Raw genomic sequence first — 18,987 nt, 5'->3', positions numbered from 1 at the left:
AGCCTATATAAAGAATTGTTTTTAAAATTTTGACAGGTCCAAAATATATAAATACAAATGGTTACGTTGGCAACGTCAGCATGAAATGATCTCTGTGCCAACATTTCCGGTGCAGGTGTGATGCTGCGGGTTTGTCGGGTTCGTTAGTCTGAAATGATTCAGATGTGTTTCCAGTCCGCTGTCAACACTGGAGCAGCTGCTCGTTAAATACGGTTAGCGTTAGCTTAGCTTTAGCTACTAGCCCCTCCCTATAGGCGTAACCTGGCAACCAGTAATTGAAGGTTGGAGTGAGAGCGGGCGAGTGTCCATGCGACACTTACTGGCCGGGAGGAATTAAACTTGTAGCTAACACCTTTAATATAAAACTTAAAAAACACATAAGTAACATTCATATGCTAAAACTATCATCACGTTAGTTATGATGCAGGAGTAGATTAAGACCCTTACATTTCAGTGTTTGGAGCCAAAATTAGAGCCGCCACAACAACCTGTGGTCTGATATCTCCACTTTGAACTGTAGTGAACTAATGACCGTCTCATAAAAATGGGGATTCATGCATCACAAATGGGAGGAACCAATCTCGTCAACTTTTGTGATACAGGGGGCGGGGAAAAAACTAAAAGAAAACCTAGTCAGTAGGCTACAGAGCGACTTAGCATTAGCATAACCACTAACTCCAACCACTGTGTCAGCCACTACCATTTAAAAGCTTCAACAAACAATATAAACAGACAAAAGAGTTTGGAGATTATAGTCAAAAGCAAACCCAGCAGGTAAAAGAAGATCATTTCTGCTTCTACAGCTGCTACCAAATGCTAGAAACCAAACAGCTAAATGTAGGGAAATGTGGGACTGAAATTAGCATTTATATAATAACATGGATACACACAAAGGAGTAAATTACAACGTCTCATTATAAAATAACACCTGGAATCGCGATGAAATAATCCTCAGAGTGCGAGCGTATGCAAAGGCGGAATTTGAAGAATTTTATTTAAAGAACATGAGTGGGAAAACATCTCCATCAACATGTTTATCTTGCTCGAAAGGCTCATTTTAATGCAAGTGGATCACTCACAGCTAATCTGCCTTGTTTCACAGTGAACACATTTGTTTGTGCAAAATTGCAGCAATAAATGAAGCCTGCGTTCAGAGGAAGCAGAATCATCTCATTTGGTGGTTTTCAAGCGTGCAAAGAGAAAGACAGACACTGAGATGATGTGGCTTCCCAGCTCGGGTGTTTTTTTCCCAACGTCCACGGCGTCTTGATTCCCCTGACTCCGTGGTCAAACACCGAACATAACTGCTCGCTGATGAACTGGTGAGACAGAAAGAAGAGTGTGCGTGTAATGTACGTGTGTGTGAGTAAGCAGAGTGTGTAAAGGAAAGAGGAGAGAGACTGAGGCAAGGAGGAACATAAGGACAGAATCACTTTAATCCAGTTTTTTTTTTCCTCGACAATGCCACATGCCTAAGGGAGGGAAGGCATGTGTGAAATAGAGAAAGAAAAATGCCCCGTAGCGTGCCATAACACACAAGCACACACAAATGCTGACACACACATCCACGCACGCTGAAGTCCTGCCCCTGGAGGCCATTTAACAGGTAATTTAAAGAGAAATCCCTCCAGGGAAACGACACAGTAAATGTCCTCACGTCTGCTCTTCCTCCTTCCCATAACTGTTTATTCAGCTACAGGGCTGCAGACTGGCAGCACTTAGGAGGGAGGAAAAGATGGAATTGTAGAGGAATATAAAGAAAAAAAGAGGTAGATGAGGAGAGGAGGGGGTGTAGAAGAGAGGGTGGGAAAGTGACAAGTGTTAAAGTGGGCCAAGTTTTTTTTTTTCTCTTCTTTCTTCTTTCTTCCACCAACTCCCATCAGTACCCGTTTATTAATGTTCAGTGTTCATAGGCTACTTTATTTGGGTCCTGTGGGAATGTTAATGCTACGGGGATGGAGGTGGGAGATGGAGGAATGAAAGGATAAATGGATCAAATGGGGGGAGGGGAGGTGTGGTAAGGACGAGGTCTACAGGGGGTTTGAGAGTCTCAGAGTGAATTGGATGTTAATTTAGCGCAGGGCCGAGAAAAAAGCACGAACCTCCAACTGTACAACCTTGTGTCTTGTGACATTTTTAAAGTCTACACTACAGTACATTACTGCTAACAGCATCCTAATGCATACCACATGTTTTTAGATTGATTTGCTTCCCTCCAGCCAACCGCCGGCACTGTGCAGTGGGCAACCTCTATGTTCCTCAGTTCCTGCTTCTGTCCTCGTTTGAACCCCTGTGTCCACCATTATCTCAGACCTGCATTCCTCTACCTGTCCACCAGATGTCCCTGAGGTCCATGCCTCACCCATTCGTGGCCCACAATATCCCAGAAAACAACACTGACAGAGAGCCTCAGTTGTGGATTCGGTGCAACTATAAAAAAGTTTTTATACATATACATATAAATATATTAATATATTGGTGTTGTCATGGTTACTACAGTATGCAAGAGGAGGGGGACTTTAATAGAATTGGAAATCCTCTGTAGGCTAGATCATCTCATTTAGGTTTGGCTCTCCATGGTGCTGATGAAGACCATGACTCTGAAGACTGGGTCCTCGAGTTGGAAACCATCTATCATGTTCGGTTGCAGCGTACATCTTGGATCCTTGTTAATATGACTGTCTGAACTACATTAGCTTCATCTTTATTGTTATCTGGGTCCCCTCCTGTGTGTCCCTCACACCTGTGGCACAACATTGTGTCAGATCCTTATGTAAATTGCCCTAAATCATTGGTTCCCAAATGGGGTCTGAGCCCCCCTCAGGGGGCCGTCAGAGATTTCAAGGGATTCCACAGAGCTTTATCTGTTCTGAGGTTGTGAGGTTATCAAAATGATATTTGTGGAAATGTTAAAATCCCAATAACACTGCCAATTGGATAATCAAAATCATGTATAATCAAAGACCATAGGAACAAAAACCTACATCCTACCTGCCTAAAGGGACATGAGTATGTCTTCAAGCGGGGGGTTAAAGGAAAAAAGGTTGGGAACCACTGCCCTAAATGAATGTTTTTAATTTTTTTATATGTGGTTGATTCAATCACTTTGGATCAGTTATAAAATTCTAGGTTTGTTTGCACCTTTGGTCAGTTGTTCACTGTGTGCACTGACTCCAGAGTGGCTGGTCTGTTTCATTTAATACCTTTGGAACCACTTAGACTCTATTGCCAGTGCCACCGCCAATGCGGTCCCCTTTGCGTCAACTGATGCGGTCTAATCCAGCAGTCCTGTGATAAATCCTTCCTTCATGCCACCAGTTTCAGAGAAGTGTATTATGGTATTATAATGCCTTCACAGCATTATAACATGACACTGTATCTGCCTTTGTTGTCTACACAGGAGGTGTAGCGGGAGCTGTGCGACAGTGCGACAACAGCAGCTTCAGCGCGGCGTCTATGTCAGTGTGTACAGAGCTCAGAGACCAGCTCTTCCCTCAAGCTACGTGCATGAGCCAGAGGAAAACAGCTGGATTTTAAAATAGAAGCAGATCTGTTCCGTCAGCGGTGCATGAGACGGATGTGGCTGAAACACAGCCCATATAGACCAAAATACAAGATACTTAATGTTAATTATTTAAATAAATGGCTGATTCCTGTTGTTCTGCGAGTGAACGTTAAAGTAAATTGACTTTTGGCTTTTTCAGTGTAAGAACTAGATGAAATCACTTTATCTCCTCCACTGTATCTATTTGGCTGTTAGATTGTCTGGCTTGTTAGCAGCCACTTCTCACATTGTCCTTGAATGTGCCCGTCCTTCTGTTTTGCGACCATATTACTGCGAGACGCTGGTGTAAAACAAAGGCCGCTAAACATTCACACTGATGGATTATAGTTACCAACATAAACTTTATAGCATCCTGAAGTGAAACCACCGGCTGCCTGGGAGGAACAAGATCAGCAGCAACACTGATGGAGCGCTCCGAGGAAACAATCTTCTGTAATGCAAACTGAACAGTTTGTAGTTAATGGGCTAAAACATGCGAACAGCACAGGCCTTAAAGAAGGATGGATGGATTTTTTTTTTTGACTTATTCACTCCATCAGTCATTCTGTTTGGGTGAAGCCTCTGCTCATCAGAGGGAGAACAAAGCCGACTCTTGAAGCTCAGAGAAGAGAAAGAAGGTCAAATTACCTTCACGCCATCTCTACCATCATTAGACTCATTATCATTAAAGGAAAAGGCTTTTGCGCGCCATCGCTGCGTTTTACCTCTTCTCCTCCAACCCTCTACTCTCCCGCCTTTCTCCTTTACTTCCACCGAGGCCGTGAAAACAAGTAAGTTAATTAAATTCGGGGAAAAGGGTTCCTTCCATTTCCCGCTCATCAGCGATGACAAGCCATCAAACAGAGCGCAGGTAGTCCATTTCTGTCAAATGAGAGAGCGGAGGAAGAAGAGACGGAGAGGGAGGAGGAAGATGAGGGGGAGGGAGGGAGGGAGGGGGGGGAAGAAGAAAACGGCTTCTCTTCATCTCTTTAGTTTTTGATGAGCTTTCTTAATTGGGCCACTATAGAAGGAGAAGTGAATCCTCAATAATTAAAAAATCTAATTAAGGAGTCTTTTGCATCTCCGTCCTTAATTATTCCACGCGGAGCAGTGGGGAGCGATACATTTCTGCCGGTTTCATTTAAAGAAGAAAAAAGGGTCTCTCACTTTCTCTCCCCCGCCGCTCCGCGCAAATCCCCCGTCAACAAACAGACGACTTTGTCTCTCTCATCCCTGTCTGTTTGTGTGTCTGCGAGCGGAGCCGTCCGTCTCCCCCTGCCCGTCTCGCACTCCTCGGAGACCATCATTATCAACATTTAAAGAAATTTAACCCATTACGCTCGCTCCTCATTCCTCCCCTCTCCTCATCTGCCCCCCGCGCGTGTCCTCGCTGACTCTACCTCACCGGCAAAAAGTAGTCAAAGACGAGCCGATGCGTTGAGACAACAGCTCTCAACCCACGAACATGTCTCTCCTGAATTAGACTCATATCTTGACCCTTCAAAAAAAAAACACCCCCTTAGGATGTGGAATCAAGTCTCTAACCCCATTAGTTTCAAAGTTATTAGGACTGCCCCTTAAAATTCAATTATTGGAAGCATCTGTCAAAGACCCTCGAGCCAAATAGTCTCGCATCTCAGTTTTACACGTCTCCTCTCGCCTGAAAAATAGGCTAAATGTTTAAAGGATAAATCTGGTGATGTTCCATTTTATTCTGATGAAAAGACCTGAATCGGCACTGAATGTCTCCTACTGACGAGTATCGAGTGCATCAGCGCCTTAAATGAACCACAGAGCTCCACTGTTTCCAAAAACTGTTTTATAAAAATAAAAGCACCATGAATGCACCAAACATTGTGGTTTATTTAGACCTGCAGTCCAACAAACAGTTTCCTAATGGGCCCAAATACTCCTAAAGCAGTGGCTCAGGGGCCTTCAGGGGCCGCACAATGACACAGTGTGCGACTATTTTGGTTGTAGGTTTCAATACTTTCTGTAGTAAAAAGTCTACAGGAAAAAAATCTTATCATATGGGGTCCCTGACGTAAAACTGCACCAGAGCATCAAATATGGATTAATCCGCCGCTGAAAATAGTCCCCAGCAAATGGACGACGCATAATTTCCCCGTGCCCCTAGAGAACAGCTGTGTTTTATATGCATTTCCTCTGTTTCTTTGTTTTTTTGGTTATTGCTTAATATTTTCATTTCATAAACAGAAAAAAATATTAATACACATTTTAAATTCATGAGGTGTTGAGGTTGGAGCTTAGAGCCACAGACTAAGGGAAGTCAGAGAGTATCCAGAGACAAGGCAAACACATTGTTGGTTTTGGTTTATCGTGGGATTTGTTCACAATAATAATAAGTGCATTACAAAAGAACACTGGCAGCCCCAGAAGCCACGAAATGCACCCCACCACCACGTCTCACACCCCAGAGACCCCAAAAAGTCCCAGAACCTTGCAGGAGTTTCTCATCATCCATTCTAATGCAACGGCCCTGCTTTTGTAGGGATTCTGGTTCCCAACTTGGGGGACGGACCCCCACAAGGGTCTCAAGACAAAACTGAGAGGCTTCAATATGATTAACAAGACAGGTCAGAGGAAGAGAAGCTAACTGGGGAAATGTCTTTTCAGCACAGGCATCCTACAGTATAAAGCTGCAGGAAACAATTATGGGTGGGATTATTATTTTCCATGCTAATCAACTCCAGGTTAGAATATTTACATTCCCTTGTTTGTTTCTTTTTCCAAGCAGCAGCAGTCTAAAACCAAAAGTCACTAAGCTTAACATCAAAGAAGCAGAAAGCAGTTGTAACATTTACCGTGCAAACAGCAGATTAGACCACTGTTGGGCTTTGTGTGTCCACAGAAATAATAAAGGTATACGAGGACGGTGGGGGTCACCAGGGGCCCGATGACACATTCTAGCCCTGTTGTGTTTTATCTTGATGTGTGTGTGTGTGTGTGTCGGAGTGTGGTAAGGACAAAGGAGGATTATCATATGAGGTTTTTTCTGCTCAGCAAGACAGGACCTTGTTTAGGAAAACCATACAAGAGAAGGAAGAAGGCCGAATCCCTGTGATGAAGACTTTTGAAGAAGATGATTTCACTCATCTTTTTCTATCAGACATGAGCTTGTTAATTGGCTGCTGATGAAAAAAGAATTGCAGGGAGCGAGAGGAGCATACTCATGGCTGTGTTTGTGCCCGTGGAGGAGTAGTTCCATGAATGTGCAGAGCTGCGTGTCCCGGCCATGCAGCTCATTATTAATAATGACTCAGATGTCATCTCCCGAGGTTGCCAGATTGGTTTCTGCTGCTGAGAATCTTACTTGCTAAATTATGAGTAGAGAGGAGGCCTGAGCATCCCAGATCTGTGACACCAGCCGGTGAAACCATTATGTACTTTATGTGCCAGTGCTTCAGTATTCAGCATTCAGTCCAGTTATAGGAATTGTGGCTCAGTTTTAATTAATAAACTGATGACATTCAATTTCTTGTAATTCCCAAGCTTCAGAAATAATTCAGAATTGTGGGAATTGTCTGATATGATAGATTTTATATTTTTAAGTCAAGTCAGTAATAAACAGGAAAACACTGGACATCTGCTGAGTAAACTTTAGACTTTGCCAGAGGAGGTTTACATCCCAAAAAAATGTGAACTTAAATATAAATACAGAACTATTTCCCTTTGTTTATCTGGATTCTGGAAAAACGGTTTGTTCAGGTCTTCTGAAAATACACAATTACAAAGTAGAAGCCCCTTTCTTCAACATTTTGGCAAATTGGCCCATTGCCATAATCCCTATAGTCTTAGGAGCAGGTTTGTTATCTTTAATTGTCAGTGCAAGCTATTTTTAGAACGGCGGAGCAGAGCCGCAGGCTGCTCAGAGCTACGCTACGGAGGCTCATGGGATTTCTTGGTTTCCCTCATCAAACTCATCAAATACACAATCCAACAACTCCAAAACACTCTGGTGGACAAGTTGTGACCTGCACATTTGCTACCATAAGCTCTGGCCCTGCCCTTGTCTTTTCTGTGTTGTACAGTAAATTGCTGAAGACTCTGAGCATGCGTGTGATTAGTGCACGAAGACGTGTATTGGTAGAGGGGGGAGGGAGGGGCAGATGGCATTTTGATAAAAAAAAAAGCATTACAATAATTGGTTGCAATCAAGTGTAAAGAGGATTTCAAGCAATACAGTTAAAGTGCTCCAGAAAAATATCTCCTCCCTACTGTTAAGAACTCTTTTTCTCTTTTAAATAAGTTGTGGAGATAAAGAGATATTTGCTTACTGTTGTTTTTACTAACTGTGATGTTTGCATGTTCAAAGCAAAAAACAAAACAAAACCCAGATTCCTCCACCTGCTGCTGTGGTGGAGCTAAAGGGGAAAAATCCACAGCTGAAATATGAACCTGTTCTGCAGGACGACAGCAGGACTCCATCAACACCTCACACTGACCATAACTCCAGCCTCCGTCTGGAAAAGACACTTCTGACACAGTGTGGTGTGAAGTGATGTGTCGCACAGTCAGTAAGTGAGGAAGAGTAGCAGCCAGCCTGGACGGTCTTCATCAACAGAGGTAGAGGAGGAAGTCACAGTGAGCTGACTCGACAAGAAACTGCTGAGTCACATTTTCTCAGTTTGTAACCACACATATTAAACCATCTGTTTTCATCTAGTGACTCTCTTTGCTCTCCAGCTCTCTATGAATGGAACTGTGTGTGTGTGTGTGTGTGTGTGTGTGTGTGTGCGTGTGTGTGTGTGTGTGTGTGTGTGTGTGTGTGTGTGTGTGTGTGTACACGATTATTGATAGCCCAAGTGTCCAGTTGCTTCACTGGCGCTGCACTGGATCAGTTTGTATGTGCAGCACCAGCAGATAAAAGTAGAGTTGTTGATTATTTTATATTTCTTGTTGAACTACCAATGATTTTTCTTGAACCAATTTAATTTGAATTTTTTATTTTTATGCTACTGTATTCCCAAACACTTTTTTATATATTGTTTTTAGAAATATAATTTGCACTTTTGCATATCATTTTCGTTAGTTTGTTTTATGTAAATCAGTGTTAGTTGAACTTAAGTATTGTGATTGACAGAACCCAGGGTTGTCCCAGTGTCCCGGCCCTCATAAACAGAAACAGATTATATAAAAGATAAAATAAAAACAAGAGTTAAAGTCAGGAGGAGGAGGTTTTTGGGGCGGATGGATCGGTCGACTAAACACAGAACTTTCACACAAGAAGTCAGTGTGTGTTTCCCATATGTTTTCTATCTAAGACACCATGTGAGGGAGCTATATTTGAACTTTTACTGTCACTACTTCTTTACTTCTGCGGTAAGAAAAAACTTAATCTGTAACTTTTATTTAAATGTTAAACACAACGCCCATCACTCCAGCCTGAACCTACAGAGATTTAACAATGGCTATGAAATGTATTACTGTAACAGGTCTGATACTCACTGTGAATTTGATAAAAAAATCTCTTGAACAATATAATATCTATTAAAAGTGGCAAATTAACCCATATTTTCATAATAAATTATACATTTTTCATCAATAAAATAACAACTCTTGTTTCTTTATGTTTTTATGTGTTTGCTGATATATAGGCTACAGTTCATAATTTTGATCATCAGTAGCCTATACAATAATAGTAAAATATTGTTTTATAATTAGTGGAGTTAGCAGAGGTCCACCGCTGAGGCAGTGAGATAATCATGAGGTCAGAGTCAGGCAGCACCTTAGGGTGGTGGTGGTGGTGGTGGTGGAGGAGGGAGGAGGTCTGATCCATGGGGTAAAAAACAGAGCCAGTTAGGCATCGCCATGGCGACAGAGGGACCGGAACAGGCACTGTCCCATGTGGAGAGGTGACTGGTGTGTGTGTCATCCAGCGACATGCAGAGGGAGGAGTGGGCCAGGGGTAGAAAGGGATGAAGGAAGGAAGGAAGGAAGGAAGGAGGGAAGGAGGGAAGGAGAGAAAAAGGTGGAGAGAGAGATAGAGAACGGAGAGTGAGATGAGATAAGAGCAAAGGAAAAAAAGACGAAATAACTGAAGGACGTGAGGAGAGAGGGCGAAGGTAAGAAGGATGAAAGGAAGGACAGACAGAGGAAGGAGGGAATAAATGAGAGAAGATGAGAGCAGACAGTGAAGAGGGGGGAGACACACAGAGCTTCCAGCTGGAGCCCCTCTGTGCTGCAGGAACACACCCCGAGGCTCACACACACACACACAATCCAAGGCAAGCGACAGCACACACGGGTGCACAGACCCACACACAATGGGGGACATGGCTTTTGTCCTCAGTTGGACAGGCCGTCCCCAATTAACAGATCTTTAGTTTGCATTTTGTCCCAGATAGTAACCCCCCCCGCCCCCTCCCACATTACACCACCCAGTGCCAACCAGTGAATGTGAATAAAATCATCTCTCCCTATCATCACCCTCTCCCTCCCTCCCTCCCTCCTTCCACCCGCTGCCTCTCTGTCTCTGTCACTCCTCCATTTCACCCCTTCCTTCATTCCTACATCTCTCCTTTGTCTCCCCCCCCTTCACCTTCCCCTCCGTCCACCTCCGGCAGCTCTCTCTCTGCAGTGGCCTGAGCAATGAACTCTGGAGACCCTGCTATCACAGCAAACCAATTACGGCGCACTGAGGGCGCTCACACAAACACACACACACACACACACACACACACACACACACACACACACACACACACACACACACACACTGGAGAGGAAGCAGCCTGTCAACATTAAACTGGTACAATAAATATTTGCTCAAACTGAATAAAAAGCAAATAAATGACTCATTTAAAAGACTGTAAATGCACGGATGATGCAGACGATGGACCAATAATGGAGCACTGCATCGTATCAACAGTTTAACTCTGCAGCAACGCACTGTCACACAAACCTGCTGCAGAACAGGGCGAAGATCAGCTGTTGGAGAACTTATTGACCTCTTTCTTCCTGTTATTATACGTACAGTGTTTATAGGTGCTAAACTGTGGCGAGTGGTGAACAGAATGTCCAACACTGACTGCAGTAGAACCTGTCTCTGTTTTGTGTAGATACCCCACACATTCCCAGATCAACCTGAAGCTGGTCACTACATTGCACCTAATGCATTTCTCTACACTGTTGTTAATTCACTTACCTGTCAAACTTACCTGAAAAGAGAGGTCCAAGTAAACCCTATACTCAGTCTCAAAGAGATTCAATTCAACCTGCAGACTCATCTTGTTTAATCTAAATTTTCTAAATAATGCAAACTGACATCTCTTTAATGATCTGCCCAGGAGGAGATGATGAATGAAAACCCAACAATTCCTCACTCAGCCATTTGGCAGCTGTCCCACTTGTCCTTTCTGATGTCAACTGTGAGACCTCCACTGTCAAGTCACAGAGATGTGTGCCAAACATTTAACTCACCGCAGTTGCGTGACCGGCGGCACAAACCAAAAACAGTGTGTTCCACATGAACAGTTACATTAGTTTGGCCAATCGCAGCTTCATTTTCAGATCAGTCTTCAACAGGGTGTTAGTTGAACACCTGTCTGGCTGCCTGATGGCCCCCGCTCAGAGGACTTCCACTATAAAAGCTCATCACAACTGGCTTTTTAAAGGGATAGTTCAACATTTTGGCAAATTGGCCCATTGCCATAATCCCTATAGTTTTAGGAGTAGGTTCATTACCTTTAATTGTTGGTGCAAGCTATTTCTAGAACGGCGGAGCAGAGCCGTGAGCTGCTCAGAGCTACAGGCTGATGGAATTTCTTGGTTTCTCTCATCAAACTCATCAAATACACAATCCAACAACTCCAAAACGCTCTGGTGGACAAGTTGTGACCTGCACATTCACCACGCTACGAGATAATAACAGAACGTTACAAGACAGAGTTGTTTTCTAGGCAAAGTCTCGTAAAGTCTAGTAAAACTGAATGCATTTGTCTGTATTGCATGACTGGTGTGCTGCAGTATGGGCCTCAAACAATGTATGTCAAATGACTCAGTATGTTTTGACCTTTCAGGACTTGGTCGTGGTAACCTGTGGGAGACCGAATAATACCTAAACATAACTTTACTTAAACACAATTTAATTTTAATTAAAAAACCTAGATGCACCAGCTGAAATTGCAACCAATCAGGTTACACCAGCTATGGCCATGAAAGAATAAAGAACCACTGTAGTTGCCTCTCAAAATGTAAGTCCAAGAATGTGTTAGAGAAGCTGGTGGCAGTAAACCTTATGAAACTCAACCAGGCAGCACGAGGCGTTCAGTTCTGTGTCCGGTGCAGACGTAGCGGTCACTCACCAGGGGGAGCCGTAGATCCTGAAGCCCCGCACGGTGACCTCAGAGTCCTGCAGGTAGATGCAGTTGGTGAGCAGCGACTGGACGTTCTCGTAATTCTCCGGCTTCAGCTTGGAGGCAGAGGGGAAGTAGTAGAAGTCCTGCTTGATCAGGTCGGCCATAAACTCTTGGTCAAAGGTCAACTCGTGGTTTCCGGCAATTACTATCTTGATGTCGTAGGGCAGGGTGCCTGGCAGGGGGGGGAGTAAACAAGGGGAAGGGGATAGGTGTGAAAGGGGGAAGGGGAAGAAGAAGATAAAGGTAAATAACAGTGAAATAAAGACAGGTTTGGATTGACAGGAGGAAATGCAGCGAGGAAGGAAGGAGAGGGATGGAAGAGAGTTGTGACAGAAAAAAGGAGAGAGGTGACGGCGAGAGGAGGAGATGGAAAATATAAAGAGACATCAGGACATGGACAGGGGGAGACAGAGAGACATAAGATGTAGGGGAGGGCGCGAGAGGGAGGAAATGAAGAAGAGGAGGAGGTGACAGGCGGCATGGGGAGAGACAAGGAGGAGAAGGAAAATTGAGGACGGCATGAAACCCATCCCAGATGGCTTGGCATTCACATGCGACAAGGTTTTCTCATTGTTCCCCTTCATTTCTAGCAAATCTGTACATCTGTCTTAGCTTCCCTCCATCAGTCAAGGTTGCAACCCACTGCACTGCTGTCTTCTGTTTACGGAAGCATGGCTGAACGCATCCGTCAGGGAATCTTTATCTGGAGGAATGATGAGGAGGGAAGGCAGCAAGAGTGATCACTGTGAAGTTTACGACACAGAATATTAAACATTTACCAACTATGGCAACCGCCGCTGCATCCTTTCTCCTCTCCTCTCTTTTATCATCCCTCTCTAATCAAACTCCCACTCCTTCACATCAACCCCCCCCCTCTCTCTCTCTTCCATTCTCCACTCTGTCTCGGTGGCTTTAATTGGCTATTCAGAGCACAGGCGCAGCGTGGCGCGTGATTGATCGGTGCCCATCAAACCCAGCGTCGGACCAGACCTTCACCAATCTACATTGTGTTTTCAAAAGCTCTGCTGAGAGACAAAACTGACAAACATGTGGGGGTCCGCTTTGTCAGGTGGAGTGGGTGACTCCACGGCTTTTTTTATTTTTTTTTATTACTGCCAGGCCGACAAGGCACACAGCTGAACACACTTGGTTTGTGTGTGTCAGCGTGGCGTGTTTGTGAGTGACTTTCCTGTGTGTGTGTGTGTGTGTGTGTGTGTGTGTGTGTGTGTGTGTGTGTGTGTGTGTATGTGTGTGTGCATGTTTGCATGCATCTGTGCATGAATGTGTCATGCGAGTGAAAAGGAGTAATTAAACTGAGCTTTATAAGAGGCTGACAGCCTGGCGACGGCTCTGTCATAACAGCCAATCACAGCCATGGTGACAGAGAGAGGGAGAGAAAGAGTGGAGGGATGGTGGTGGTGGGGGGGAGGAAGGAGGGAGAGGAAGGAGAGAGCGACAGAAATACTTTAGGAAGCCCAAAAATCCTTGAGTGTGAAGGAGGAATAATAAGGAGATGAAAGCAGCTGTCAGAGAGTGCCCATCTCTGCAGTTTGGGGCCCGGGCCGCCCCCTCTCCCCAGCACTGTTCCCATTTGTTTGGCAGAAGGGCTTGTGTTTAGTTGTCAAGCAGACACCAAGAAAGCCTCATAAATGTGGGGCTGCACCTCCGTGAAGGCACATGGACCCACACGCCACCACACACAATCAAAAGATGTTTTCGATCGCCCCTCATCAGACTTGGGCATGTGAAGAAGTGTTTGTTCAATCAGTCGTCCCTGGATAAACCAAGGTTGAACGAATACTTCACTCCAAACTAAAAAAATTCGATCTTTATCTTCGACTGAGTCCCCATTGAGTCTTGCGGAATGACTGAGTGAGTGTAGGTACTCCTCTCTCAAACAAAGCACTGAAGGTAATGGCACTGTCTTCTTCCAGCTCTGAACATGCATTAAATCTCTGCCATGTTCTGAGTCTGATGGAGCGTCAATCAATGCGTTTCACAACCCTAAGACGACAGTGTGAGTCCTCAAGTTCAATATTTACCTCTGCTCAATGAATTTTTCACCAAATATGTAATAAGACAGAAAATACAGAAATAGTCAGTTAAACTTCAAACTTCTTTTCCTTTTTCTTTTTTTTTCTTTTTCCAATACCCAGATTTGTGGATCACAATACTGCAACAGTATACATAAATAAATTACATTCTTTTACCTGATGACACTACACACAACACGCGTTGTTTGCTACATTCTTATCTATCTTATTTCATATGTTGCTGTTGCTGACCTGCACCATTTGTTTCACTTGATTTCTATAGTATTCTTTTTATTTGTACCCCAACTTGTAATCACCATAAAGATATAGACAACTGTCCTAAAAAACAAGGCTATAGGTCTTTTCCCAGCAGCTGATTATGACCAATAGTTTTTTTTTTTTTTTGTCTATTGTTGATTATAACAGGAGCAACCGTATCGTAAAGAGTGTCCAATGTTTACAAAGGCAGAGCACGCAGAAAACAGTCAGGGACACGGGGTAACAACGCAGGGAGCAAATGCAGAGCAACAGCGCAGGGCATGGAACACACACGAGCCGACAAAAGACAACACTGAGGTAAAATATACAAGGGAGAGACACAAGAGAGGTAATCACAAGAGGGAAAAATAAAACAGGAACTAAAGAGACAAACCATGACAACGAAGCCATTAAAGTATTTTTTTCTGTTAACGATGGCAACAGTCTGTATATGGTACAGTCGTGTGTTTATATCAGCAGAATATCAGGAGGATAAAGGGGAACTATTCAAGTTTGGTCACTTTTCTGCTGTTTTGCTAACCCTCCTCCTGGCCATGTGCATTTGTTTTTAACGAAGCCAGCGAGAAAGCAATACATGGAGTGGTGAATAACATTATACAATGTTACAATGTGTATATTTGTGTAGTCTTATCTGTCATAAACAAGAGATTGCGCGTTACGGGGTGAATTACGGGGCGCGTTTGTGTCGCGGTGCCGCAGAGACGAGAGCTAGGACACCGGGTCGGCAGCGCTGATCTTGAAAGGTTGATTTCAGCCAAGAGATGCTACAGTACATGGAAGGCAGAGAGCCTCCATTCTCCCTGTAACAAGTTACAAGTCATTTATTAAACCTTCACAATTACTCCAAAGCCGATAATAAGGATAAAATGTAGCATGGTTATGGTAGAACTCTTGTAGTGTTCCTCTATAATTTGAAATTCTGTTTCTCTGTCCAACTGATGAATATTCGATTCGCTTTTCACTCTGTTTTTGGTCTCCACCTACTCCGGAGACAGATGTCTGGCTCTTCATTGCTCCTCTATATTCATCAGCTAGCTGCTGATTTTCCTTTTCCTTCTGCTGTTTGGTGCCTGGCAGCTTTACAGCGGATTTTTCAGAGATCTTTTACAGATGCACCTGCCTGCTTCTGCTGGAAACAACATTGATGAGATTACTGGGGAGGAACCAAATGCAAATTTTGAGGAAAAAAACAAGTAAAACAACTTAAAAGAGGCTAAAAAGCTTTGTAAAACCTACAGGGTTGGGTGATAATTCTCTGTAATTATGTCACATTGAGCATCCCTTTAAATGAGACTTTGTCATTTGATCCAGAGGAGACAAAAGAATATTAACTGTGCACTTTTAAGAATGACTTGGAATTAAAATCAATATATCACACAGTCGACGCAGTGTGTTCATTTGCTGTGTTTTTTATGGACAGAATGTACAATACACAAATTTTCTCTGCAGCCCTAATGATGGCTGTGACAGTTCTGGGAAGATAAGCTCACCAGGAAAGGAGCCAAGTAGCTGCATGGGAGCACAGCATCTACCTGGAGACTTGTTTTGCTTGTTGTGTCAGTCTTTGACGGCTGTAGTCGCCTGAGTGTGAAGTGATAGATGAAAACTGGACTGACCTGAGAGTGGGCGTGCGGCGGAAACACAAAGTGTAAATGTAAAATGAATGAAGCAGGGTCAAGAAAGAAGAAACTACCTTTCATAGTCTTTGTGGTGTGAAGCAATGCAATATGGTGGGACTATTTCCTCTGAGGGGAGACACTTTGTATCAAACACGCTTGTCCACTTTCATCTGCAGATGTACATAAAGAAATGTAGTAATTCAAAGGGAGTTTTCCAGAGACAGACCAGAAAATGGAAACGATACCAAGCAGCTTTGGATGAGATCATCAGCTAAACGCTTGAAACGCAGCATTCGACAACAAGCAAGGGAAAGCGAGGGATGTGTGTGTGTCAGTGTACGTGCAAGGCCGAGGAAGACGGCGAGGCAGCGCGGGAATAAGGCGCTCGTATATTTTCCAACAAATAAACACTATCTGTTTCTCCTCGGAAATTCTGCAAACGTGAGCAGTTTTTCACCCATGAAGTTTGACGGCCAACTGTAAACTGAGAGAAAAAATAAATCACAGGGAGAAGTATAAAACTCCACCAGCTGGACACAAATACCCCCACATCCTCCCACACACAAACACACACACATGCTCTTACTTAGCAGAATTAAATTTCAATTTCATGGATGAATTTTCTGAAAGTTTCCCCCCGGAAAAAAAAAGAATACTGCAAAATGACAAAGTGTGAATACCAACTAGCTGAACATCACCTAGTTGCATCTGACTAAAAGCAGCCAGTGTGTGTGTGTATGTGTGTGTGTGTGCACCTGTTTATTGTAATTCTCTGTCCAAACCAAGTGCTGTCTGTCAATATAGAAATAATAACAATTTAAGAATGAAAGAAATACAACAATACAGTGTGTTATTGTGCGTGTCCACAAAGAACAAATCAATCACAAAAAGACAATTTCTCCATCAAATGGCTTTGTTGGTTTTGTGACAAAAGACAGAGGAGAAAAAAGAAGACAAGAGGAGAGGATGTGGGTGGAAGTGTGTGTGTGTGTGTGTGTGTGTGTGTGTGTGTGTGTGTGTGTGTGTGTGTGTGTGTGTGTGTGTGTGTGTGCATGGGGAGGGGGCATCTAAACATTTGGAGCGATATTCCCCCCACAGCACATGGGGTGCTCTTTGTCGCCCGCCATCTTTTGTCTTTGAATTCAAAAGGCTGCTTTAAAGCAACAAATACTTTCAATTTGTCTGCGAGTGAATCAGCGGCAGCAAAAGGCAGGCAGGCAGTCGCATCCAAAAATAATGATAAAAAAAAACAGAAGAAGAAGAGGGGGAAAAAAGGAAAGTTAGCGGGCAAGCAAGAGAGGTAGGGGTGGGGGGTGGGGGGTGGGGGGTGGAGGGGGGGTGAAAGGCTCGAGGAAAAAACATGGGACAGCGGCGGTTGAAAGTGAGACTGCCTCCAGGAGTGGAAACAGCTGGACTTCAGTCTGTCCGTCTGTCCCTTCATCCCTTTATTCCTCTCTGGGTCTCCAATCCCTTCTTGCTCTTTTGTCAAGCACCCACACACACACACACACACACACACACACACACACACACACACACACACACACACACGTTTGTATGGCTATCTTTGTGAGGACACTCATTGACATAATGTATTTCCTAGCCCCTTACCCTAATCTTAACCATCCAAAACAAATGCAGAACCTTAACCATTACTCTTAACCTAATCTAAACCTAATTATAATAACCTAGTCATTATAAAGGCTCAAACAGCCCTTGGAAGGGCTCTGAGAAAGTGAGAACCAGCCAAAATGTCCTCACAGTTCCAAAAGGTCCTCACTCTGATGGTTTAAAACTCAAACTGGTCCTCACAATTCTAGCTATACAAGTACACACACATCCCAGTCATACACGTCCCAGATCCCCGTCTGTCTTTCTGTCTGACTGTCACCACAAAAACATCCACCCTCCACAAGGCAGCATGTGTGTGTGTATGTGTGTGTGTGTGTTACCGTCTGTGAAAGTGCCACATGTATCACACAGGTACGTTCTTGTTCCCGGGTGTCTGTGCATACACATGTTTATGTATAAATGCATATGACTGTGTGTGGCTGTACATAATGCAGGCTATCTATGTGTGTGTGTGTGTGTGTGTGTGTGTGTGTGTGTGTATGTGGATTCCCACCACCACAGGAAATCTCCCAGAGTTCGACCACCATTGTTCCGGCGCTGGGTGGTCTGCTCTTTGAAGAGGAAAATCCCTGCTCTGTCCAAAGCTCTGGCATGTACAGGGGGATTACTGCCCATTGTGTCTGCATGTGTATGTATGCACTCTTATATGTGTGTATGTGTGCGTACAGAACACACACACACACACACACACACACACACACACACAAAGAGCTCAAAATTTCCTGCCAGCCAAGACAAAGTTAATTCCTAAGTGTGTGTGCATAGATACCAAAAACTAGTCGCCAAAATGTCCTGCCAAACAACTTACTACCAAAGTGTGTGTGTGTGTGTGTGTGTGTGTTTCTGTGTGTAATTGTGGAAAATGGGGGCCAAATATTTCCTGCCAACTCAAAATGATTAAATTAATACCAGTGTGTTTCAGTATGAGTGAATGAATGTGTGCAGGAAGCAGCAGCCAGAACTTGATGCTAAAATGAAATGAGAGGAGAAGCTCAGGTCAGATGTTTTCATGGAGCAGAAGAGGATCGATGACAGTGTCACACTCTGGTTAAAGACCAGTATCACAGCTCAGAGCTGTGTGTGTGAGGTCACATTCTTGAGAGTGACAGATGAGAGTTGAGAGTGAAAGCACAGGAGACTGTTAGCCTGGCTTCAAACACACCCACCAACACCTTAACCTCACTCATTAACACATGGTGTGTGTGTGCACAAATTAAAGAAGATCTTCAACTTTCAATCAGGTTTTTTTTGTCTTGGCAGATAAAAGTTTAGCTGGCTCATTCAAGTTCATAATGGACAGACGGGCTGCTTGTGTTTGTTCAGAAAGTGGCAGGTGAATAAGCCAATCACAGTCTAGTTTAACATTGGCAGGATCAATCAGGTCAGATCTATCAGACAGGGGGAAAACATCAGGTGCGCTAGGTGACATGACATGTTGTTTTCCCCTCTCTGTCTCCCCATTTCCTGTCCCTCTCTCAAGCTATCCTATCAATTATGGA

General features: G+C 43.8%; 1 protein-coding gene across 2 annotated transcripts in view; it reads right to left on the bottom strand.

Annotated features, from left to right (window-relative positions):
• The window catches only part of mpped1 (metallophosphoesterase domain containing 1), a gene marked incomplete at both ends in the record, with an annotated part of 263,390 nt that overhangs the window by 55,629 nt on the left and 188,774 nt on the right, over nucleotides 1-18,987 (bottom strand). For both annotated transcript variants that reach the window (XM_083999790.1, XM_083999789.1), the window contains one exon: nucleotides 11,872-12,097. In XM_083999790.1, coding sequence (XP_083855916.1) covers nucleotides 11,872-12,097 — 226 coding nt within the window. The remainder of the gene's footprint in view (nucleotides 1-11,871; nucleotides 12,098-18,987) is intronic.

The sequence above is a fragment of the Trachurus trachurus genome, assembly GCF_905171665.1.
Source record: "Trachurus trachurus genome assembly, chromosome: 23".
NCBI classification, from domain to species: Eukaryota; Metazoa; Chordata; class Actinopteri; order Carangiformes; family Carangidae; genus Trachurus; species Trachurus trachurus.
This window is presented reverse-complemented; position numbering and strand designations above follow the sequence as displayed.